A 24,516-nucleotide genomic window follows, 5' to 3' on the forward strand; every position below is an offset into this window, starting at 1 on the left:
GCCCAGCGCATGGTGTTAGCTCCCCTTCTTTGGGATCAACAACAACGGTGGCGGCCACGACGACGCATGCATCGATGCGTAAGCCCAGCACTTTGCGAACCAGATCGGATCGGGTGGGCCGCTCTCGTCTCGTTATGAGGTGGTTCCCGGTTTTTGCGCTAACACGTGTGTAAATTTCACATCATCATAATCAGGTGGTAAGTGAGGAGAAATAAAAGTTGTGTACGCATGTCGGGGCGTACTGCTATGCGTGAGTATTTAATTATCACACCGGTAATGAGAATTTATGGTATGAATTTTCGATGGTTCAAATTAATTTCTTTCGAGTTGATAAGTGGTGTTTTGAGCCCTGGATATTAAGGTGATTATAATGTAATTATGTCTACTGATCGAACAGATGACTGCCCATGATCGCATATTTGTAACATTTGCATTTTGGAAGAATTTATAAATCGTTTATCAATCCTCCTCACAAACTCAATTATTTCCAGATTACCACGGATAAGCAGGATAATAAAGCCGATTTTACTGTTGTGGGATTAGATGCAGTAAATCGAGCATTCCGAAAGATTCAAAGGCATTTTACAATGAACAAGAATGCGAATGTTATAAATATGCGATCAAAGGCAGATGATTCGGTAAGATAAAACTGACTTGATTCGACTTACAAGTTCTAAACTATCATCAGCATTTGCAGTTATTTCTTTTCCAGATTTAAATGGAACTTCTGAACATGTAGAATTTGTCACAAGAAGTCACTTTGCTTACTTGATTTTTTCTAAAATAAATCTCGACTCAAACTTATTTCATGTTTCATGTTGTATGGGTGAATATAGCAAAATTAGCTGTATTTTCGAATAAAAATATTGAAAAAAAGCCACATTGAGTCCTGCACTAAAAAAATCGATTTAAAAAATTTAAAGTCGACTTGCAAAAACCATTTATTTTATTAGGACAAAATTTTGCCCCAAGATAGGTAATTAAATTATGTTCCCTACCAACCGTCCATACATCGCAAGCTGGCCACTTTTGAGGAAGAAAAAGTTTTTTTTAACAAATACTTTTTCTTGGCCTAATTGATTTTTTGTCAGTGTCTTTTCTTCCGAAACTAAACCTGTGAAGGTAATTAAATAATCTCAAAACCCACAGGAACACATTTTGTTAAAATATTTAATCTGATTTAGCAACTAAACTTTTGTTTTAAATCAAGAACAATATTTTGAAAGGGTTTATAGCTTTCAAAAATTCATTATGCTAGGCTTTGGGTCAGTTCATCGAATGACGTTTAGTCACATGACATTTGGTCGAAAGGATATTTGGTCGAAGGGACATTTAGGGTAAAGGAGGTATTTTGGACCACCAGTTCGACGGCTCATATTTTGGACCACTGAGTACAAATTCCTCTTGGTGGTCCAAAATAAAAGCCTCCTTGAGGGTGGTCCAAAATACATCCTTTACCCTAGTTTAGGACAGTTAGTTTAATAGACATTTGATCGAAAGGACATTTTTTAGTCGAAAGGACAGTGAATAGGTCAGTATAATAGGTCAATGGATTAAATTTGGTTAAATAATCCACAAGATACATGAATGAACTGTTTTGAAGAAAATCACTGTACTTCCTCAATCAGCAGCGGAAGAAACGAATACTGAAGCTAATGAGGAATTCTCACCTGAGCAAACGGAAACTATAGAAAAATTAGAAACCTGTAGAAAAAGATAAATAATAAGTAGCGATGGAAAAAAACAATATTCTTATGTTTTTTTTTACACAAGCAAGCTCAAAAACCAATGGTAATAAAATTAATGGTATGATACACAAAAATTAATTAGTGGAAGTAAAAGGAAGAAAATAGTCGTTTAACCGTGTAAACATTTCCCCTTAAACGCTCGCAAATAATTTATCAATGGTATTAATGTTATTTTGGCTATCATTCATCGCAGTCGGGAAATTTCGTTGATTTACAATTAGTCGAATGAAGTTTGGTCAAATAACATTTCGTCAGAATTACGTTTAATCGAAAAGTCATTTGATCGAATGGATGCTCTTTCTTCCACTTAATATTCAAACAAAAATTAGTTCAACATAAGATTCACTTCCAACTATAATTTGTTAATGTTTGTCCGAAAACTTAATTTTCGTCAAATGATCATACGTCTTTTTGACCAAGTATAATGCGACGAAACATCATTCGACTAAATTTGTTATGACCGGATGGACGTAATTTCCATTCGACCGCACGTCATTCGACCAAATGTACGAAGATTCTTCAATCTAAAATCTTTTTGTGACTAATTGTCCAATGTCCATTCGATCAAATGTCCATTCGATGTAGTGTCCTTTCGACCAATTGTAATTTGACGAAATGTCTTTCGACGAAATTATATAGATTCAGATTCATCATAGTGGTTAGATGGGTTCGCTAAATTAAATATTCTGTGGGGAATATTGGACAATATTGGAGCAATAATTATGTGTCTTTTTGAAACAATGCATTTAGATTTTAATTATTATTAACAAAAGTTCCATTCTTTTAAATATTCATTCGACGGAACGTCTTTCGAGTAAATGTGTCTAGATTATTCATCTGAAAATCCGCTTCCGACTAAATGTCCATTCGACCAGATGTCCTTTCTATCAAACGTCATTCGACCAAATGTACGAAGAGTCTACATTCTAAAATCTGCTTTCGACTTAATGGGCATGCGACGTAGGGTCCTTTCGACCAAATGTCCTCCGTCTCTAGTGGACTAAAAATTCATTTTCGACTAAATGTCCATTCGATCAAACGTCATTCGACCAAATGTACGAAAATTCTTCATTCCTAAATCTACTTTCGACTAAATGGCCATTCGACGTAGCGTCCTTTTAACCAAATGTCCTCCGTCTCTAGTGGACTAAAAATTCATTTTTGACTATATGTCCATTCGATCAAACGTCATTCGATCAAATGTCCTCCGTCTCTAGTGGACTAAAAATTCATTTTCGACTAACTGTCCATTCGACCTTATGTACCTTCGATCAAATATCATTCGACCAAATGTACGAAGATTCTCCATTTTAAAATCTGCTTTCGACTAAATGGCCATTCGATCAAACGTCATTTGACCAAATGTACGCAAATTCTTCATTCCAAAATCTGCTTTCGACTAAATGGCCATTCGACGTAGTGTCCTTTCGACCAAATGTCCTCCGTCTCTAGTGGACTATAAATTAATTTTTGACTAAATGTCCATTCGACCTTATGTCCCTTTGATCAAACGTCATTCGACCAAATGTACGAAGATTCTTCATTATAAAATCTGCTTTTGACTTAATGGTCATTCGACGTAGTGTCCTTTCGACAAAATGTCCTACGTCTCCAGTGGACTAAAAATTCATGTTTGACTAAATGTCCATTAGACGAAATGTCTTTTTGACCAAATGTCCATTCGATCTTATGTCCCTTCTATCAAACGTCATTCGGCCAAATGTACGAAAATTATTCATTATAAAAGCTCTTTTTATCTAAATGGTGGGGATTCGGACGAAAGCCATTTGGCCGAATGCCACTAGGCCAAACAAACCATTAGGCCGAAACCTATCTGGTCGAAAGTCATTTGGCCAAATGGGTTATTTGGCCGAACGGGTCGTTTGACCGAACGAGTCATTAGGCCGAAAGGGTCATTTGTAGTGCTAAGTTGGTAGTGAGTCATGAGGAGTGAAAAGTGAGACGTCTCTCTTCTTGCTCCTAATTTTTTACTTTTCCAATGACCTATTCGGCCAAATGACCCTTTCGGCCTAATGACCCTTTCAGCCAAATGACCATTTCGGCCAAACGACCCTTCCGGCCAAATGAACCTTTCGGCCTAATGACTCTTTCGGCCAAATGACCCTTTTGGCCAAATGACCATCTCGGCCAAACGACCCTTTCGGTCAAACGACCCTTTCGGCCAAATGACCTTTTCGACCAAATGTAGCTTTCGGCCAAACGACGCTTTCGGCCAAATGTCCCTTTCGGCCAAACGACGCTTTCGGCCAAATGACCTTTTAGGCCAAATGTCCCTTTCGGCCAAACGACGCTTTCGGCCAAATGACCTTTTAGGCCAAATGTCCCTTTCGGTCAAACGACGCTTTCGGCCAAACGACCCATTCGGCCGTATGGTCTGTTCGGCCAAATGGTATATTCGGCCGAACAGCTTTCGACCTACTGGCAAATGGCTTTCGGTCGAATGGGTTTCGGCCAAACGACCCTTCCCTTGGTATAGATTCTTATATTATATATTACTCCTTTATTCGCTTGTTTACTTGCGACCAGTTATGACCACTACATTGGGCTTTGGGACAGTTCGTCGAATGACATTTCGTCGAATGACGTTTAGTCGAGTGACATTTAGTCGAAAGTACATTTTGTCGAAGGGACATTTAGTTGAATGGACATTTAGTCGAATGGAAATTTAGTCAAATGGACATTTAGTCGAATGGACATTTGGTCGAATGGACATTTAGTCGAAAGGACATGAAGTCGAAAGGACATTTAGTCGAAAGGACATTTAGTCGGTAGGACATTTAGTCGCATGTAAATTTTGTCGAATGTTGAAAGTGTTTAGTCGGTAATAGGTAATTAGTTAAATAGATAATTCGTCAATAGATTTTTGGTTAAATTTGAATATATAATCCACAAGATACATTGATAAACTGATTAGAGGAATCCAGTAGACGTGAGGAAGTTCAATCAGCAGCGGAAGAAACGAATACGGATGCCAATGAGGATTTTTCACCTGAGCTAACAGAAACTGGAGACCCTGATGGATTATAGAAAAATTGAAAACCTACAGAAATAGCAAAATATTAGGTACTGATCTATTTTTTGGCACATATCTAATCTATGTTTTGGCACATGGTCAAAAACCAATGATATCAATGTTATTTTGCCAATACTTCATCGTAGTCGGCTTTGGAACATTTAGTCTAATGACATTTGGTCAAAGGACGTGTAGTCGAATGGAAATGGTTTTCATATTCTTGAAACTCATTCTTTCACTCAATAAAATTTACTTCTGACCAGATGATGATATGACATAATCTATTCGACGTCAAGTCTATTGACGAAACATCATTCGACTGAATTTCTTTAAACCCGGTGGAATAGATTCATCGTAGTCGGTTAGCGGGGGTTCTCCAAAGTCAATATACAGTCAGGGATATTCACCGTTTTCATATTATTTATTCTTTTCTTTGGGTTCTCCAAAGTCAATATACAGTCAGGAATATTCACCGTTTTCATATTATTTATTCTTTTTATGAACCTACCATTCTTCGGACAATATTTGAGCAATAATTATGTGACTTTTATAAACACCACAGTAAATCATTCATTTTTTTCAATTGTTATTGACTAAAGTTCTTTTTTTAAATAGCCATTCGACGGAACGTCATTAGACTAAATGTACCAAGATTTTTAATTCGAAAATCCGCTTTTGAACAAACGTCATTCGACCAAATGTAAAAAGATTTTTCATTCTAAAATCTGGGGTGGCATTGCACATCTCGAATCGAATCACTCGATTCGTACGTTTTTGCATTCGTTTCGAAAAAAATCGGCATCATGTATTTCGTTCGACTTCATTCAGTCGCAGTACAAGATTTCGAAAGATGCTGTACTAGCTCAATCGAGTATGTTCTGTCAAACGAAAAGTAAACAAAGAGAATAAGAGATAGCTCTCTCCGTGTTCAGTATGCCGCTCGCTGGAGAGTCAAACTTCAGCACATGGCGAATGTGAGTAAACAGAGAGAATAAGAGTAATTTCATTTACGTGTGGCATGCTGCCTGTTGGAAACGTTGGAAAGGCATCCTTCAGGGCATGAATTGGTAGTTAATTTATAAACAAACAAATTGTAATCAATGACTATAAAAAGCAATATTATTTATTGAGCAGTTGCAACCGATTGAAATATTATGCCTATACACGCTTAAAGTAAATTACACATCGCATGAATAATTTTCACACATGACGATGATGACACGAGAGAATAGCAATCTGTGTGAAAATTATGTGTAAGACATGCACAGTCGCTGTGTAATGTCTTTTATTCTTTTAATATGTGTAAGCAACTTTGCTTCGAACTGTCAAGTCCATTTTGATCGCCATGATGGCGGTTGCGTCCGGCATGCATCGCAACGAAAATTACTTTTTCTGAGGATTTTCGTCATGTTTCGATACGATACAACTAAAATGTGCGACTATAAGCATCACACTTTAGTTTGGTCATATCGAAACAAATGGGGACTCCTCTGAAATAGTATAAAAATGTTGCGATTATTTTCAATTTAAATGAAAAAATATAATTGAGGTTAGGTCCGTTTTTCGACCGCTCTCTCACTGTGTGAAATGAACTCATCGGAAATCGTTAACCGTCAATTACACTAAAATGTGTAACATGGCAGTTACTCATAAAATGTGTTGTTCCAGATTAGGCCCGTTTTGTGTGATCGAAACACAAAATTGTGTGAATGACTTTAAGCGTGTACGATATGTTTTGTAAATTGAGATATTGTTACGACACAAATTATAAGTTTTATGTTTATTCGAGTTTATATCTGTGGCAATGATTTAAAGCTAAAGAAGGATTCGATAATAAATTACTTTGATGTTTCTATGTGTTTTAGTTAAATGCATTTGAGTCATCTCTTGCGCGTTTGTTTCATTTGACTCAACTATTTTTAATTAGGTTTTGGAATATACACATTTTCACGCGGTTTACCAAAATCGTCAAGAAATACGTGAAAACTGAAAAAAAACGATCTTAGTTGAAGTCGTTTTTACGCGTATTTCGGGATAATTAGAGATTGCATATTGTCTGAAAACTATAAAAGTAGGTATACTTATGACATTGTTTCCTTCAAGATACAATAATGAAACATTTATTATCTTCCCGTACAAAAATAATAACAAATATAATTTCAGAAAGAGATGACTCTCGAACAACATTCGAAAGCTATAAAGGTGACGAGCATTTTTCATTCGACTTGAGTCGGTTTTCAGTGTGCTATCGAGTATCCATAATGCCAAAACATCTCGTTATTCTTGTACCTCCTCGAGCATACTCGAACGATGAATCGATTTCGAGATCAAATCGAAAGCCGTAATGCTAAACATGTTCGACTCGATAGAATTTCGTTCGAATCGAGATGCGCAATGCCAACCCTGATTTCGACTAAATGTCCATTCGACGTAGTGTCATTTCGACCAAATGTCCTGCGTCTCTAGTGGAATAAAAAATCATTTTCGACTAAATGTCCCTTCGACCAAACGTCCATTCGACGTAATGTCCTTTCGACCAAATGTAATTCGACTAAATGTCATTCGACGAAATGTCTTTCGATGAAATGGTATAGATTCCTACATTGTATTATGATTTCTTGGACAGGAGTACATATTGTAGGGCTACTGCTCCTAGACTTCATCTCATAGCTCCGATATTCATCCCACGAAAAAACAAAGCAATGAAAGGAAATCGATTTCTTTCTTATTTTTGTGATTTTTTTCAGCAGTTCGTGCCGTATTTCTTTGTTTTGCGATGATATTCAAAGCAAACTCCAAATCTAATTAAATCAAGCCACAAACGATGTTGTTTTTCAGCAGTGGCTGTCCGTGTTTCAACAGTGGTATGTAATTTGGGAACCATTAGGTGGTCTTGTTGTGCAGGGGCTATGACGCCTATCTAGAGAGTGGGAGGTTCAGGGTTCGTATTCCTCCAAACACGTGGATTTTTTTTCTCACACAGTCAAGATATCTAACCATTTTTCATGATTACTATACAATAATGTTATCTTTGGGGAACCGAACGACTCCCGGTTTGGTCGAGGTTGTAACAACTGAATGCTTCCAATCATTTGAAGGTACGAACACACTGGATGCTCTGTTAGATTCGACCGCAAATTTAATAGTAGCTTCATATTCTACGTCTACAGTGCTTACAGTGCATCCAATCATAGAGCTGTCCCTTGTAGTTTTTGCTTGTAACTTGTATGTTTCAACTTACGTTATTTGTTGGATTCCGCTGCAGGTCCCACGCTATTTTATTTACAACGCCGTTTTCTAAAAATTTTCGCAAAGTTTCTCGTTTATGACTGGGAAGTAGCCTATGATGTTAATCCCACAAATCATAAATGAGGCATCGCCGATGAATTTCTCATAGCAACCAATTCACCATAATTCTCGGAGACTCACGCCATAAAGATGTAAAAAGCAAAATAAATTCGGCAAGCCTTTATTACGCCCACATTAGCCTGAAACACAGCTGGGTGGTGGCATAGCGTTAAATTATTCTCGCGTGAATTCAAGCAGTGATAATGGTGTAATATAATGTAAATCGCAACTATGATCATTGGCGCCCGGCTGGAGAAATACAAGACCGGCTAATTTTTTGCACATCACTAGCGTTGTGATTTTCCAAGATTTATGACCGAAACCGATGGTGATGGCGGTTTTATTTCTAAATGATAATGCCCACAATGGCTTCGCCGATTTGCTCGTCAATTCTAGAAACAGAGTTTTCGCGTGAGGAAACCATTTTTCCGGATTATATATCTTCAATTATCAGCGAAACGCTTCTCAGGCCGATCGACCGGTGCAAATTGAGTGAGAGCACATAAAAAACGAACTTTTTATTGACAGCGGTGTTTCTCGGATTTGACGTTTGAAATCTCGTGTGCCGTAAAAGTGTTTTATTACCATTCCAGTTGTGATTGATGAAACGTCTGCGAGATGTTTGCCCAGCAGTGGTGCAATTCTAAGCCCTAAGATTCTCAGATTCAATCTTCGCCATGTGTTGCTCGCAATTAACAGGTCCGAAGACTTCAACCGTCAGACGCCCGATTTCGGCAGATAACGTCGGCGGTCACGAAACGAAACTCCCAGCCCGTGTGATCCTGACCGTGATCCGGAACGGCATCAAACTTGCAAAATTTGCGGCTACCTTCGTGACGGAACAGCACCTTGCATCGGGAAACTGCCAACAGCCGTCCGAAACCGTTCGCAATGAATATTGAAAAAAGTGTTATCCAAGGACGACCAGTTCAAGAACCGATAACTGCTGGCCGGGGACTGAACCACGAAAAACAAAGAGAGACAGAGAAAACAGACGCCTTGCGTGTTCCGAAATGCAGATCGCCTGAACCCATCACGGGTGCGCACCCTCGCTATCTGACTTCTAGGCTGCGTTGTTGGCTGTCCCGAAGAAAAGAATCCATCAATGTAGGCACGTCATCGGACGTTTTGGCACCAGCTCGCAAAGTGATGGATAGATAGGGTGAGCTAAGGATGCGGGGGACGACCTGCCACGAATATCCCACTTGTTGCTCTGCTTCGTGTTCTAATGGCGGTGCGGTGTGGTGCGGGTGTTCAGAACTCATCAAAGACGATCATCGTCCTCGTGACGCCGACTACCGACTTTCCTGACGACGATGAGCTGACTGTAACAAATTTGCTGCCTCTGGGCTGCGCTAATGTACAAAGCTCTTCTGCGCTCTGCAGCGGTAATGTAGTAGTTGTTATGCAAATGAGTTACCACGCCGCAACTAATAAGTGTACAGACGGGGGAGAGTTAACAAGCTGGCTACATTGTTTGTGAACATGCGCACCCCGGTTCGCTGGGCGGTGATGATGAGGTGATGTTGGACCAGAACGAATTTTAATAGCGCTGCCGTATCGTGACTATTGGCGGTAGGAAGTATGTTCCGGGATGCGTCTGGTTGGAAGTCTTGTCACACAAGATTTGACGATTTCCATAGGATGTTATGAGCGATCATTCCTTGATTGGGTTTAATGGAGCTTGTCGCATGCTAATAAGAGAGTTTGCTACATAATTGAGACATTTGCTAAATCGAGTTAGTCATAATCTAGTTAACTCGATAATTCGTAGCTGAATGAGTTTGTTGGAATAAATGTAATGTGTAATGATCAATGTTTAATGATCAATGTAAAATTAATCTGCGTATGAAACAAAGCAATATAATCGCCATTTTTAAATTAAAGCTTATAAAGCTTGTTCAATCCGATGATAGCAAATATCGCTTTAAATACTTTTTTTTTTAATTTTTTATGGCTCTGAAAAGAGTTTTAAAAATCTTGCAGATTTCGGGAACTGTTGCAGAGCTGTTGTTGTCTTATATACAACACAATCTGAACTGCGTGAATGGACCATACGAACCCGGAAAGGTGAGGACCCGGAAAAAACTGAGGATTCTGGAGTTAGTGTCAAATGTGTCAACCAATCAATCCCTAACTACCATTGTCACGAACCAATGGACCCAGTGGAAGTTCAACATTCCTCACACAGGTGAGGTGTGGGAAAGGTAAGTCCGCTCCCTTAAGAAAGGATTGAGCTGTCTACTAACACTAACAGATAGACATTAGGCACCCCGATGATGAAGCTTTAGTGACTGTCTAATCGATCGTGATTTCACGTCCACTGACTTATTTACAACTGAGCAACTACTTCAAGGAGTAGGGTAAAGGATGTATTTTGGACCACCCTTACGGGGGCTCTTATTTTGGACCACCAAGAGGAATTTGCACTCAGTGTTCCAAAATATGAGCCGTCGAACTGGTAGTCCAAATTACCTCCCTTACCCTATGTCCCAGTAAAGTCGCCTCTATTCACATTTGCAGGATTCGAAAGAATTTCCTTGAAAAAATGTTCTTGAGAAATTCTTCAAAATTTCCTTGCGAAATTCTTCGGAATTTCCTTGGGAAATTCTTCTAAATTTCATTGGAAAATCCTTCGGAATTTCCTTGGGAAATTCCTCAGAATTTCCTTGGGAAATTATTCGGAATTTCCTTTGGAAATATTTCGGAATTTCCTTGAGAAATTCATCTTCGGAATTTCCTTGGAAATTCTTCGGAATTTCCTTGGGAAATTCTTCGAAATTTCCTTTGGAAATATTTCGGAATTTCCTTGAGAAATTCATCTTTGAAATTTCCTTGGGAAACTTTTCGGAATTTCCTGGGGAAACTCTTCGGAATTTCCTTGAGAAATTCTTCGGAATTTCCTTGGGGAATTCTTCGGAATTGCCATGGAAAATACTTCGAAATTTCCTTGGAAAATTCTTCGGAATTTCCTAAGAAAATTCTTCGGAATTTCCTTAGAAAATGCTTCGGAATTTCCTTGGGAAATTCTTCGGAATTTCCTTGGGAAATTCTTCGGAATTTCCTTGGGAAATTCTTCGGAATTTCCTTGGGAAATTCTTCGGAATTTCCTTGGGAAATTCTTCGGAATTTCCTTAGGAAATTCTTCGGAATTTCCTTGGGAAATTCTTCGAATTTCCTTGGGAAATTCTTCGAATTTCCTTTGGAAATTCCTCGGAATTTCCTTGGGAAATTGTCCGAAATTTCTTAGGGAAATTCTTCGGAATTTCCTTGGGAAATTCTTCGGAATTTCCTTGGGAAATTCTTCGAAATTTCCTTGGGAAATTCTTCGGAATTTCCTTGGGAAATTCTTCGGAATTTCCTTGGGAAATTCTTCGGAATTTCCTTTTGAAATTCTTCGGAATTTCCTTGGGAAATTCTTCGGAATTTCCTTGGGAAATTCTTCGGAATTTCCTTGGGAAATTCTTCGGAATTTTCTTGGGAAATTCTTCGGAATTTCCTTGGGAAATTCTTCGGAATTTCCTTGGGAAATTCTTCGGAATTTCCTTGGGAAATTCTTCGGAATTTCCTTGGGAAATTCTTCGGAATTTCCCTTGGAAATTATTCGGAATTTCCCTGGGAAATTATTCGGAATTTCCCTGAGAAAATATTCGGAGTTTCCTTGGGAAATTCTTCGGAATTTCCCTGGGAAATTATTCGGAATTTCCTTGGGAAATTCTTCGGAATTTCCTTGGGAATTTCTTCGAAATTTCCTTGGGAAATTCTTCGGAATTTCCTTGGGAAATTCTTCGGAATTTCTTGGGAAATTCTTCGGAATTTCCTTGGGAAATTCTTCGGAATTTCCGTGGGAAATTCTTTGGAATTTCCGTGGGAAATTCCTTGAATTTCCTTGGGAAATTCCTTGAATTTCCTTGGGAAATTCTTCTGAATAACCTTGGGAATTTCTTCGGAATTTCCGTGGGAAATTCCTTGAATTTCCTTGGGAAATTCTTCTGAATAACCTTGGGAATTTCTTCGGAATTTCGTTGGGAGAAATTATTCGGAATTTCCTTGGGAAATTCTTCGGAATTTCCTTGGGAAATTCTTCGGAATTTCCTTGGGAAATTCTTCGGAATTTCCTTGGGAAATTCTTCGGAATTTCCTTGGGAAATTCTTCGGAATTTCCTTGGGAAATTCTCCGGAATTTCCGTGGGAAATTCCTTGAATTTCCTTGGGAAATTCTTCGATATTTCCTTGGGAAATTCTTCGACATTTCCTTGGGAAATTCTTCGACATTTCCTTGGGAAATTCTTCGACATTTCCTTGGGAAATTCTTCGACATTTCCTTGGGAAATTCTTCGACATTTCCTTGGGAAATTCTTCGGAATTTCCTTGAGAAATTCTTTGGAATTTCCTTTGGAAATTCTTCGGAATTTCCTTGGGAAATTCTTCGGAATTTCCTTGGGAAATTCTTCGGAATTTCCTTGGGAAATTCTTGGGAAATTCTTCGGAATTTCCTTGGGAAATTCTTCGGAATTTCCTTGGGAAATTCTTCGGAATTTCCTTGGGAAATTCTTCGGAATTTCCTTGGGAAATTCTTCGGAATTTCCTTGGGAAATTCTTCGGAATTTCCTTGGGAAATTCTTCGGAATTTCCTTGGGAAATTCTTCGGAATTTCCTTGGGAAATTCTTCGGAATTTCCTTGTGAAATTCTTCGGAATTTCCTTGGGAAATTCTTCGGAATTTCCTTGGGAAATTCTTCGGAATTTCCTTGGGAAATTCTTCGGAATTTCCTTGGGAAATTCTTCGGAATTTCCTTGGGAAATTCTTCGGAATTTCCTTGGAAAATTATTCGGAATTTCCTTGAGAAATTCTTCGTAATTTGCTCGGTTAATTCTTCGGGATTTCCTCAAGATATTCTTCGGAATTTCCTCAAGATATTCTTCGGAATTTCCTTAGGAAATTCTTCGGAACTTCCTTGGGAACTTCTTCGGAATTTCCTTGGGAAATTTTTCGGATTTCCTTGGAAAATTCATCGGAATTCCCTTGGGAAATTCTTCGGCATTTTCTTGGGAAATTCTTTGGCATTTCCTTGGGAAATTTTTTCGGAATTTCCATGGGAAATTCTTCGGAATTTCCTTGGGAAGTTCTTCGGAATTTTCTTGGGAAATTCTTTTGGTTTTTCTTGGGAAATTCTTTGGAAAAATCTTCGGAATTTCCTTGGGAAATTCTTCGGAATTTCCTTGGAAATTCTTCGGAATTTCCTTGGAAATTCTTCGGAATTTCCTTGGGAAATTCTTCGGAATTTCCTTGGGAAATTCTTCGGAATTTCCTTGGGAAATTCTTCGGAATTTCCTTGGGAAATTCTTCGGAATTTCCTTGGGAAATTCTTCGGAATTTCCTTGGGAAATTCTTCGGAATTTCCTTGAAATTCTTCGAATTTCCTTGGGAAATGCTTCGGGATTTCTTTGCAAAATTCTTCGAAACTTCCTCGGGAAATTCTTCGGAACTTCCTGGGCAAATTCTTCTGAACTTCCTCGGGAAATTCTTTAGAATTTCTTGGGGAAATTCTTTGGGATTTCTTTGGGAAATTCTTTGTAATTTCTTTGGGAAATTCTTTGGAATTTCTTTGGAAAATTCTTCGGAATTTCCACTGGAAATTCTTCGGATTTTTTCGGGAAATTCTTCGGAATTTCCTTGGGAAATTCTTCGGAATTTCCTTGGGAAATTCTTCGGAATTTCCTTGGGAAATTCTTCGGAATTTCCTTGGGAAATTCTTAGGAATTTCCTTGGGAAATTCTTCGGAATTTCCTTGGGAAATTCTTCGGAATTTCCTTGGGAAATTCTTCGGAATTTCCTTGGGAAATTCTTCGGAATTTCCTTGGGAAATTCTTCGGAAAATTCTTCGGAATTTCCTTGGGAAATTCTTTGGCATTTCCTTGGGAAATTCTTCGGAATTTCCTTGGGAAATTCTTCAGAATTTCCTTGGGAAATTCTTTGGAATTTCCTTGGGAAACTCTTCGGTACTTATTAGGGAAATTCTTTGGAATTTCCTTGGGGAATTCTTTGGAATTTCCTTGTGAAATTCTTTGGAATTTCCTTGGAAAATTCTTCGGAATTTCCTTGTGAAATTCTTTGGAATTAGCTTGGGAAATTCTTCGGACTTGCTTGGGAAATTCTTCGGCATTTCCTTGGGAAATTCTTCGGAATTTCCTTGGGAAATTCTTCGGAATTTCCTTGGGAAATTCTTCGGAATTTCCTTGGGAAATTCTTCGGAATTTCTTGGGAAATTCTTCGGAATTTCCTTGGGAAATTCTTCGGAATTTCCTTGGGAAATTCTTCGGAATTTCCTTGGAAATTCTTCGGAATTTCCTTGGAAATTCTTCGGAATTTCCTTGGAAATTCTTCGGAATTTCCTTGGGAAATTCTTCGGAATTTCCTTGGGAAATTCTTCGGAATTTCCTTGGGAAATTCTTCGGAATATCCTTGGGAATTTCTTCGAATATCCTTGGGAAATTCTTCGGAATTTCCTTGGAAATTCTTCGGAATTTCCTTGGAAATTCTTCGGAATTTCCTTGGGAAATTCTTCGGAATTTCCTTGGGAAATTCTTCGGAATTTCCTTGGGAAATTCTTCGGAATTTCCTTGGGAAATTCTTCGGAATTTCCTTGGGAAATTCTTCGGAATTTCCTTGGGAAATTCTTCGGAATTTCCTTGGGAAATTCTTCAGAATTTTCTTGGGAAATTCTTTGGAATTTCCTTGGAAAATTTTTTGGAATTGCTTAACGAAATTTTACAGAACTTTCTCGGAAAATTGTTTGGAGTTCCCACGGGAAATTCTTTGAAATTTTCAAAAGATATTCTTTGAAATTATTTGAGGTTTTCGAAATTTTATCGGGGTCTTTTTATTTGGTACATGCTAAGTTGAAACGATTCTACACTTCGTGCTTTTTGTCATGTGACTTATTAATAGGAAACTTTTTTCAAGAAGCTTTGGTAAATTCAGGATTTTTGATTAACCTTGAATTACTGAAAACGTTGTCTAACAATATATTTCTCTAGAGCTATGAAATTCTGCGGCGAAAAACGGATTGTTGCCAATGACAGTAATAAAGTGATGTTTCAAGCACTTTCTATAAACGTTCAAAAGTTTATGATCGATTCCATAGTGTATTGATTGATTTTTCAAATACTACAATAAGAATGGCTCTGCCCACAGATGACCTTTTGACATAACTCTGATTGACTAGAAAAGAATGAAGTGGAATCTCAAAACTACTTTCTAAAAATAATATAAAGCTATTCAAGACCAAGAATGAACTTTGTAACATCTTCAAACAGTAAACTTTTTGTAAACATTGTTGCTAATTTAACCCAACACCTGCCTAAGGCCAATGTTTATCTCACGAAAAATTCTTTAACTTAAAAACAAAAAACGTTAATATATTCAAACCCCAGAAGAAGCATTTTTACGCTCCTCCGCACCTTTTCAAGGATGACGAAAAGAATAACACATCCATCCACGAGTTTCTTCCCGCTGACGGGTTCGCGGCTACCAGTTTTCGGTACCGCCGCCGCACAAAACTCGTCATAAGTATAGATAATTGCGTTCGGTGGTCCCAACAGTTGAAGAAGAAAATAACCGATCCTACCATTTGAAACATGAAACAACTCACCTGTAGTAATCTGTTTTGCAGTAGATATTGCCATCACGGGAGAAGCAGGAGTTGGCACCTTCCAGCGTTTGCCGGCAGATGCAACATTGTAGACAGGTAGCGTGCCACTTGCGCTCAACAGCTGACAGGTAGAACCGATCCTGGTTCGGAAGGACAATAAGAAAAGAAATAAGATTTCGAACATTAATACCAACCGGCAAAAAGATTTCTTCCGCTAACACGCGCAGATTAAACGGAGGCTTTGTAGAAAAGGATATTTGCATTCAATTTTGTGTTTCAGGTGTTTTTGTGGCGAGAGAATAACACATTTTTTGCACCAGAAGATGACCCGAAATCTTCGTTGTATCGCAAATTTTCAATATGGTCTAATTAGAAATGTGGTTTCTGATCGGATTAATGAAGTTTTATTGGGTGCCATTCAAAAGCATATTTTCCCGGTAACGACAGTTGAGTAACCCAGATCGTGCGGTTACCGCACAGACAGTTGTCCAATTATGCAGCGGAAAGAATTTGCAAAGCAATAATCAACCTTATTCGATTATAACAATAACAATTGTGGTTTCTGACTGTGTTGGACCACCTTGATTTTCAACACTTTCTTTCAAAGGCGTATGATAAAGGAGCCGAATAATTGGCTGCAAAATCTGGTTTCTACCGCAACCACAACATTGAATGCTGCTGTATTAATTAGATGAGATAATCCTGCGCTAACGAACCTGAATCGGCATATCACAGCCCGCACACTCGTCCAGTCCGGAGGGAGGTAACTCAGTGGAGGATTCGGGACTACTGGGCCCACCCGGTGGTTCCGACTTTAGCTGTATGCAACTGTTCAGCACCCCACTGCTGGCGTCCGAGCAGTCACTTCGGTTGAGATCTGTGTAGTAGTTGGGTCGATCGGCGATTAACCGATCCGGAGCGGAGTCATAGCTGTGACAACTGTCCGGGTAGAGGTGCCCTGGACCGAGATGTCCTCCGCCGCCGCCGCCGCCACCAATGCCGTGACCTGCCTTGAGGTTGTGCTCGCAGGTGTCTGTACATGATATGCAGGTTCGGTGGTGGAGGTTGTTGTTGTTGTTGGTGTTGATTTGGCAGGCGTTTGTGAGATCTGGACTGCGCTCCCGGGGTGGACCAAGAAATCGAGCGCTCTGGTGCTGGAAAAGAAGAGAAGGGATAAGGTTGATATAAATTCGTTTAGCGATCGGAGTTTTGTAAAATAAAAACAAACGGTGTACCAGATACAACCTGAATTCGTGTAGAACAGGATATGCCAATCAAAGTTTAATCTTCTAAGCGGGTCAGGTGAGCTCAAAGAGGAAAATTTCTTGAAATGGAAGATTTGAACGCTATGTTCCATTATTAATAATACGCTTCTGTATTCATCCTATTTGTAAACAGACGTTTCAAGTACAATTTCACTCTTTTTTTTGCTATCATATGTGCTTAATACTTAAAAAAATAACAAAAACTAGAACAGGGTTACATAAGCTGAACTCTCAACAATTTATTCGACTCAAACTGTTTCCTATATTTCCTACCTAAATATTTTTAATAGTACGACTTCCTGCAATACTCTGCTCACGTCTACATCCCTATGGCCCCTGTAACTCCGCATTACGCTAATTCGCAGCGTAAACACTTTCCCGCCCGATTGCCACACTGCAATGTAAATATTTGTGAAGTGTCATCTAATTTATTTATGCGACCATCCATCGTCGTTTTCCTCCTCGGTTTTTCGGTACGACGTCGAATTTAGGATTGTTTGTTATTTTTCCGCCTCGTCACGACACTTACCCAACGGCGGTGAAAAACGATCCGAGAGGAAGCGGAAAATCTCTGTTCTGCTCTCATATACACGCTGCACCTACTTTTGCGCGATGGGTGCTAAAAGGCACTCAACCCACACACATGCGAAAGGGCGATGTATCATTCCGGAACCCGGATTCGACACGGAGGACAGTGCGGCGGCACGATCGCAATGAGTGGACGGACAACGACGACGGTCGTATATGCAGAATATTGTCGTCTTTTCTGTTGTCGTTGGCTCAACGCGTCGTCGGAAGGAAAACAGATGTTCGACATCGGCCGCGAGTTTGATTTGGGTAAATAATGAGACAATGCAATCCGGGGCGGCATCGAACAAAAAGAGAATGTTTTTGTGGGATTTTGGGAAATCGGAAGTAGGAAGGTGACGCCACCGAACGGAATCTTGTTTGGTTAGTGTGGATGATTTTCTGGAAGGAAGTTCGGCTGCGATACGTTCGCTAAGTATCAGTTGTTTATTTGTTTTTGTGATGATGTGTGAACGATCAGTGATCCGCGCATATGGATACAATCATGAAATGACGGATGGTTATTGGATAAGAAACGCTCTTGAAACTAAAATACGCCTACGCCTTTATAACGTCCAACTAACGCAAAGTTTATTCTTACTTAAGTAAATGCTGTAACTGTAACTATTTCATGCAACTAATGGCAGAGGCTACAAATAATCTCATTAACATTTACTTGACTAAAATTAGTGATGTTCTATTGCTGCAGCTGATAGTATCATGGATGCGAAATGCTTGTTGACAAGTCTTATAGGACAACGCATCATGCGTTCGCTATTCTCTTACTGATATGTGCTGTAGAGACGTGTGAGGACACGTGCTACGCCGTAGGTTAGTGTCGCAAGGGCGTTAAGCCTTTGCAAATTGTCCAATCTACGAAATAGACCGTAACTATGCTATGCTATACAAGGGCCTTAAGCTTTTGCAAAGGTTTTGGATGCTTGAAAATATGGAAAGCATCAGTTTTTCATAGGTATCTTTCTGTATAGGCTAGATGTACCAGTTGTGGCTATAGCACCAGTTGTCGCACTAGTGCTTTATATGCAAAATGGCCACTAAAATCACCACAAAACAAGTTCAGATCGATAAAGCATATTCATATGATACGATAACACCTTTGACCTTCCTCAAAACAAGTAAAACATAATTGTAAAAATTGATTTTGCTTAATTTTTGACGTCCTTTGCACCAGTTGTGGCACTAGTGGTCCCAATTTGACCAATCCCATAAGAAAACAATGGGATTTGCCAAATAATGAACCAAAAGTAAGAATAGTGCCACAACTGGTGCATTCGTTCCTATTATGGATTAATCAAGATTAAGGATTAGAAAAAATTTTGATGTGGTTTTTTCAGTTGTTATAAGGAGCAGGAAGAAAAACCTTTCGCTTGATATATAAAGTTGACCTGCACGTCTTTTACTTATTTTTTTAAAAACAGTTATTCTTATGTATGGCGACAATTGGTACACCCACCCTATTATGATAAATCCCAACCACATTTAATTAAAAGGAATGCTGAGGTGAACCCTTCCGTAATCTGAAAAAGTGACGTATATGCGATTTTCGCAAAATAGTATTAACGAGTAGAACTCATTAAGCTCTTTAACAGAAAAATGTAAAACAATTCTGTTGTAATTTGGCATTTATCGCTTACGTCACTTTCTCAGATCACGGCAGTGCCGATTCTACATATAGCCCATCGGAACCTTCAACCAGAGCCTCTCCGAAGCAGGTATCAAAAGACTAGAATAAAAGCTACCCCTAGGTCATTGACAATAAAGAAATCAGGGTATGAGCAATTAACAAATATAAAATTTCCGCAAATATTGCAAAATTTCCATAAAGAGTTAAAAAAATCACAGATCAAAAATAAATTAGCACTTTCAAAAACAAAAAAAAAACAAAAATTTCAACAATATAAATATCTTTTTGCACAATTTAAAAACTTTCCACGAATAAAAATCTATAAAGAGCAATGCAAAAATATGAAAATTTCCATAAAAAAGCAATAAAACTAAGCATTTTTCCATAGATGACCCCTTCTTTAAAAGCGTTTAAAGTTCATGGAAAATTTTATCAGATTTATTGCTTTTTTTTGGATTTCTTTATGAAAATTCTCTTTATCGATTTATTTATGGTAATTTTGTATTTTTTTTTCCTAGAACATTTAGTTTTTTTTTTGTGAGGAAAATTCTTCTTTTATAATTGCAATCTTTGCTTTATTTTGTTTGAAAATTCTTAATTGTTTATGGAACTTTTGCCCCCTTTGTGAATATTTATTTATTGCTCTTACCCTGATTTCTTTATTGGCAATTTCCTATTTTTTTATGGAAAATTCCGAATTCTTCATGGAAATATTATTTTGCTTCTGATATCAAAATAATGGCTTCTTTATCTAAAATAGTCGATTCGACAACTCGTAACTGGTATTGGAATAGGGATTTATGTCTAACATCATAACAATTCCTGAAAAAAAATAACAAATGTAAAATAATAATCGATGAATATAAATATAGAGCATGTTTCTCTATAACATTTTCACGCTTTTCCTTACTCGATATTGAAGGGACCATTGAGTTGATTTTAAATCATTTGGCCGAATGCCATTTGGATTAAAGGGTCATTTGGTCGAATAGTTGACATTTATTTCCTCATTAAGTTAAGGTACACCGGGGCAAGTTGAAATGCGGGGTAAGTTGAAACGGAAACTGTAATTTAGATAGGAAATGACCGAATGCTCCGATGATTTTTTTTCAAAAAACTACTCCCCTAAACACACCTTCTGAATGCCATTCCCGGAAAATTGCAGCTTTCAAAAGCAATCCCTGCCATTGTTCATTTTTCGCCCTTTGCAAAATCCAAACCAACTATTTGACGTGCTAATGAAACAGGTCACAAAACAATGTTTGGGAGAGTTTTTTCATCAAATTTTCACGGTAGGTAATCATTCAATGTTGAATGAGCATAATGGTTATGAAAAATCGATGAAAAACTTGTTTTAATTTTTGTATTTTGGTTGTTTGACATTGCTCCGCATGTTTAACTCATCGGGGCAAATAGAAATGCGTGGTGCGGGGCAAGTTGAAACAACGATTTAAAACGTCACCCTCGCAGTTATAAGTAATATTTTTTTCCAACATGGTCCGTAAATACACATTCGAAAAACATAAATTTATGAAAACATGCAAACTTCTGAAAATAACTTTAATAAATTTCCGCCCATTCCATCATCAATGCAACCCTCCTATAACCTCAACTAGAATGAAAAGGGGTCATGTTTAAACTGCAGTTTTAAGATTCTTAATCTACTGAGCACTGACTCTCAGAAAAATAAAACATATAGAGTATGTAAACATTTCATTAACTCCACCTTTCACTTCCTTTACCTATTACTCCAATCGAAGAGTTTATGAGAGATATAATAGCTGGTTAATTAATGTGTGCATTTATAAAGAAGCCTCAACTGAATTAACAACAAATGAATCAATGAACCATTCGGAAAAATCCGAGTGGTCACCAGTAGGAGGAAATCAATTTGATAAATTTTCAGCGCAGTGCGTTCTCCAGAATTTTGTATCTGAAAATACGCTTGTGACTTTATTGTATACGTTCTTATTTGCATAAAAGTCCCATGTCATTTTTTCCGACTTGAGTAATTTGCCGTTGAATTTGGCCGGGCTTCAGCCAAATCGCACTGAGCGCCAACAAAAAAATACCCATTTTTCTACTCAAGTTTTCAGGTAGCAGATTCAATTGATCACAAATCGTATCGGATATCCCTCAACCTCATAAATGTGGATATCCTACAACTAATGTACGTATAAATTGATATGGAATTATGTCCGTTTTTTTTGCGAACAAAATACCACAAGTCAGTCAAAAAGCCGCTTGGTGCGATTTGGCTGAACCCCGACCATTTATCAAACTTGTTTTTCATGGAGAAATACAAACAAATATAATAAATTGAAAAATAATACTATCTTTCCAAAAATTTGACATAATATTCTTTATCTGAATTTATTGCTGTGGAACAATTAAATGGACCATACTCAAGTTTATTTTTTGTGTAAAAGAGTACCTATCAAAATCTGGAATGTGATTTTTATGCGAGTAAATATCAAGATGAGACAACAAAAGTGGGATTTGTTTTCAAATTTCTAATTTCTGAAAGAAAATCAAAATCGTCAAAACTTAAATGAGACTCCTATGCGAATCCTGGCAGTATTATAGTCACCTTTACAACCTCGTGCTTCTCGAATCTTATGGGCCAAACACAATTGATACGTTTGCGTGCGTTTTGACAGTTACCCCATGAGAAAACTGTCAAAACGCACGCAAACGTATCAATTGTGTTTGGCCCATTACTGAGTACATACATTTTGTTATTAATACGGCAAAATTAGCTTTGGTCTGAATATAACGCAGTGTTTCAACTTGCCCCGATACGCGGGGCAAGGTGAAACGATGCATATAAAAAATAATTTAAATATACAAAATATTTATAAAAAAGTTTGTTAGGGTTGCTTATTTTTTATGTTTAATTTTTGGCCGGAACTAGTAAACACCGAAAACGGATTCAAAATATATTAAAGGGTGATTTTTTTTACAGCACTTCGAATTTCAACTTTGAAAAAACCGTTTCAACTTGCCCCGGTGTACCTTAAGTGAAAAGTGAGATGTTCGAGGTGGAAAGTGAAAAGCGGAGAACTGAAAGGTGAGAACTGAGCTTGGAACTGAGAGATGAAAGATGAGATGTTCGAATAGAGTACAGAGTAGTTAGTTAGAAGTGAGTACTGGGAAGTGAAAGTTAGTTCTGAGTAGTGGAGGTGTACGCAGAAGTGCTGTGAACTGTCAAAGTCAATTGAACTTTTTGTCCTGAATATGAACACAGCCTACGCAGATCTCTATTGAATTGTTCCCGTATATACAAATGATAACACGCTTTTCAGTACAGTACAGTTCGAAAATTCAGTTAGTGATCAATAATACATACTAAAGCTTAAATTGGAAATATCAACCGTCTAAGACGAGTTTTATACTTTCCATTTAATTCCACTAACATTTGAAATCTTTGGCGATACATATTTCGACCTCAACTGTGAGGTCGTCTTCCTTCAGTGTCTCGTACTTGACTCGACTTGCATGGAAAGTACTAAACTCGTCTTAGACGGTTGAATACATTCCACTAAAAAGCCATTGCCCATTTTTCGACCGACTGTCAATCGAACGACTCGGTTCTCAATTTACAGAATAGAATCTACTCAAGACTATAGTCACTGTACTTAAAACGGCATAGAAAACTATGAAGGCAAAAAATGGCTGACTAGATTTGCCTTTCAGTGTTCAAGTGAATGAGAATAAATTTATAGACCAACATTTGAAAAGAGCGTAACGGTAAAAAATTATTCCTTCGATTCTTCGTCCACATATAAAGCTACATATGTGGACAAAGAATCAGATGGAACAAATTTCGGCTGTTCCGCTCTTTTCAAATGTTGATCTAGAAAATTTAGCTCTCACGTTCTTTCCAAATGTTGGTCTGGATTTATCAGCACTGGTTCTCAGTATCAAGTGAGAAGTCAGTAATAGTCTCTTCTCACTTCTTATTTTTCACATCTCACTTCTCATTTCCCTCGAAGCACTTCTCCATTTTCACTTTTTACTTCTGTCTTCTCAATTCTTTTTCTCACTGCTCACTTCTTATTTTTCACATATCACTTGTCACTTCTCACTGCTCACTTCTCATTTCTCACCACACGCTTCTCCCTTTTCACTTTTTAATTCTCTCTTTTCACTTCTTTTTCTCACTTTTCATTTCTCACTTTTCACTTTTCGCTTCTCACTTCTCACATCATTCTTCGCACTTCTTACTTGTCACTTCTCATTTTTCATTACTTACTTCTCATTTCACACTTTTCACTTCTCATTACTCACTTCATACTTTTCCATTCTCACTTTTCACCTTCCACTGCTTAGGGGCCGTACACATATTACGTAAGCAATTTTTCTGGGTTTTTCGACCCCCCCCTCTCCCCCCATGTAAGATTTTTTCCATACAAAAGATTTTTTATTTATATGGCGCGTAAGATATTGACAGACCCCCCCTCCCCTCACAACTGCTTACGTAATATGTGTACGGCCCCTTACTTGCTTACTTTTCACATCTCACTTCTTGCTTTTCAATTCGCACTTCTCACTTTTTATTTCTCACTTACTTCTCCCTTTTCATTTCTCGAATCTCACTTTTCACTTTACACTTCTAACTTTTTCCTTCACAATTTTCACTTTTCATTTCTCACTTCTGACTTTTCACTTATCACTTGCTTACTTCTTACTTTTCAATTCGCACTACTCATTTTTTACTTCCTACTTCTTACTTCTTACTTCTTACTTCTCACTTCCCAGTCTAACTTCTTATTTCTCACTTTTCAGTCTCACTTCTTATTTCTCATTTTTTATTTCTCACTTTTCAGTCTCATTTCTTATTTCTCATTTTTCAGTCCCACTTCTTATTTCTCACGTTTCAGTCTCACTTTTTACTTCTTATTTTTCACTTTTCACTTCTTATTTCTCACTTTTCACTTCTTATTTCTCACTTTTCGCTTCTCATTTTTCACTTCTCATTTTTTTACTTCTCATTTCTCAATGAACTTTCTATTTCTCACCTCTTATTTCTTATGAGATTTAAGAAATGTATCTTCCCTCACTTCTCGCTGTGCACTTCATGTAGTGCTCACTACTCACTTTTTACTACTCGCAATCTAAGTTTTATTGCGCCAAATGGCATTCGGCCACATGACTCGGTCCACCAAACGGTATTTGGCTAAATGGCCCGACACCGTGCATATGAACTGTTTCTGACAACATCGAGTTAGCGAGGTGAAAATGCATTGGAAGAT

The 24,516-nt window shown here is 37.9% G+C and overlaps 1 protein-coding gene across 2 annotated transcripts in view; it reads right to left on the bottom strand.

The window, feature by feature from the left end:
• LOC134212640 (protein apterous) overlaps positions 1–24,516 on the bottom strand; it is a 285,114-nt gene that overhangs the window by 215,473 nt on the left and 45,125 nt on the right. For both annotated transcript variants that reach the window (XM_062690667.1, XM_062690666.1), the window contains exons 2-3: positions 16,501–16,938; positions 15,785–15,924 (exon numbers count right to left, since the gene is read on the bottom strand). In XM_062690667.1, coding sequence (XP_062546651.1) covers positions 15,785–15,924; positions 16,501–16,938 — 578 coding nt within the window. The remainder of the gene's footprint in view (positions 1–15,784; positions 15,925–16,500; positions 16,939–24,516) is intronic.

Source organism: Armigeres subalbatus, chromosome 2 (genome assembly GCF_024139115.2).
Source record: "Armigeres subalbatus isolate Guangzhou_Male chromosome 2, GZ_Asu_2, whole genome shotgun sequence".
In the NCBI taxonomy this organism is placed as follows: domain Eukaryota; kingdom Metazoa; phylum Arthropoda; class Insecta; order Diptera; family Culicidae; genus Armigeres; species Armigeres subalbatus.